We start from the raw sequence: 2,190 nt of genomic DNA, 5'->3' as shown, positions 1-2,190 counted from the left end.
GTGTGAAAATCTATTCCACTGGAAGGCTTCTCTAGCCTCACTGTGCACACAATTCACCAGGGACTGTAGTTTCCCAGGGACTCGAGTGACTCTGCTTCTCTAACAAGCTCCCTGGTGGAGTTGATGCTGCAGGTCCTGGTCTGAGGAGCACAGCTTTACAGCAAAGCTGTGGTCCTTTTAGAAGATATTTAAATACAATTAAAATTGTTAAGATGGCAATATTACCCAAACATCTAAATGGTGGTTTGCTTGGAAACAAATTTAAAAACCATCCTAAAATTAAACTTATAAATTTCTAAGTATGAACACAGGATGCCATCCTATTTATTATTGTATTCTTTAATTTCTTGCAGGATCACTTAATGGTTTTTATTTATAAGTCTTTTGGCTGCATTAGGTAACCAATCATTCATCTCAGTCAATAAATCCCCTTAAACACTGTCATTGGTATTCCATACTTGATCAAGAGATGTATATAGCTTGAAAAGAAATATGGGGCGTAGTAATACAAAGGACAATTTAAAATTTGCTTTATCATATTTGAGGCCATCTTTGACTCCCAGGCCATAGGAAGTCATTCTATTTATTTGAATTTCCTTTTCTGTGTAGACTCCATTGTAGATACATATTTGATAATCAGTTTTGCCAGTGACTAATGTAAGCAATGGGTACCTACAGCCTGAGAAGAGAACAGGATACCAACTCGGAAAATAAAACCAATGGCCTGTTATAAAACACACGTGTATGTCCATCAAGAAGACCACATAAGGCAGTGATACACAAAGGAATGACACACAAAATGAATAACTGTGTACTTAGATATAGACTAGACTAGACTAGACTAGTATAGAATAGAAAGAATAGAATAGAAATGGCCTACTTGTCAAGTTGAATTTATTCCATCAGGACAGTATCAAATAACTATTCTTTTAGGAAAACTAAGGACATATTACATGGGAGTGATTTTTGTAATTTGGGAGAAAATTATTGTTAAGAAATTTAAGCAGTTCCATTAGATAAATGGGAACCTCTAATTTTTCCATATCCCAGATTGGAAATCAATTCACAAATAAAGGTAAAAGATCTGTACACTGAATACTATAGAAGGTTTATGAAAAAAAATTGAGGAAGACAAAAAGAAATGGGAAAGCATTCCGTCTCAGTGGTTGGTAGAAGTAAAGGAAGAAAATGAAGAAATAATGGTTCCATATCAGAGAATGGTAAAAATAATAATAATAATAAATAAGTAACTAAATTATACCGATTAGTTGAAAAAATAAAAATTCCAGAAAATAAGTGAAAGAAGAATTCTCTATGTCCATAATTTGCTTAAACACACACACACACACACACACACACACACACACACACACACACACAATTTCTTTGTCTGAGACCATGAAGCCTCTAATCATGGGGTATTTTTCAACCCCGGGAAAATTGGAACTTTTATAGCTGCCATCTCAGAGAGTCTCATCAGAGCCTCCTTTATGTCTCTGTTCCTCAGGCTGTAGATGAAGGGGTTCAGCATGGGCGTGACCACCGTGTACATCACTGATGCTGTTGCACTTGAGTGTGAGCTCTGGGCATCAGCAGAGCTAAGGTACACTCCCAGGCCAGTACAGTAAAATAGGGAGACAACTGAGAGGTGAGACGCACAGGTGGAAAATGCTTTATACTTGCCCTGAGCTGATGAGATTCTACATATGCAGAAAACTATCTGGGAGTAAGAGTAAAGGATCCCAATGAAGGGACCACCAGCCAGCAGCATAGCTGCAAGATACATCACCAAGTTATTCAGAAAGGTGTCAGAACAGGCAAGTTGGATCATCCGGTCGAGTTCACAAAAAAAGTGGGGGATTTCCACCTCTGTACAGAAGGACAGCCTCAACACCATTGAGGTTTGTAACAAGGAATGCGAGACAGTCAGGACCCAGGACACCAGGACCAGCAGTCCACAGAGCCGGGGGTTCATGATGACCATGTAGTGCAAGGGGTGACAGATGGCCACAAACCTGTCATAGGCCATTATGGTCAGGAGATAGAGGTCCAGTCCTGAAAAGATTAAGAAAAAGTTCATCTGTGTGATGCAGTCCACATAGGTTATGACTTTGCTCTGAGTCTGGATGTTCCACAGCATCTTGGGGACGGTTGTGGAGGTGACACAGATGTCCACAAAGGACAGGTTGG

At 39.3% G+C, this 2,190-nt stretch overlaps 1 protein-coding gene across 1 annotated transcript in view; it reads right to left on the bottom strand.

Annotated features, from left to right (window-relative positions):
- Positions 1-1,411: 1,411 nt before the first annotated feature.
- Positions 1,412-2,190, bottom strand: part of LOC115274362 (olfactory receptor-like protein OLF4) — a 3,162-nt gene continuing 2,383 nt past the window's right edge. Inside the window, exons 2-3 of the mRNA XM_029917819.1 lie at positions 1,933-2,170; positions 1,412-1,647 (exon numbers count right to left, since the gene is read on the bottom strand). Of these exons, the coding sequence (XP_029773679.1) occupies positions 1,412-1,647; positions 1,933-2,170 (474 nt within the window). The remainder of the gene's footprint in view (positions 1,648-1,932; positions 2,171-2,190) is intronic.

The sequence above is a fragment of the Suricata suricatta genome, chromosome 12, assembly GCF_006229205.1.
Source record: "Suricata suricatta isolate VVHF042 chromosome 12, meerkat_22Aug2017_6uvM2_HiC, whole genome shotgun sequence".
Classification (NCBI taxonomy): Eukaryota; Metazoa; Chordata; class Mammalia; order Carnivora; family Herpestidae; genus Suricata; species Suricata suricatta.
Note: the sequence above shows the minus strand (reverse complement) of the source record. Positions and strands in the feature narration are given on the sequence as shown.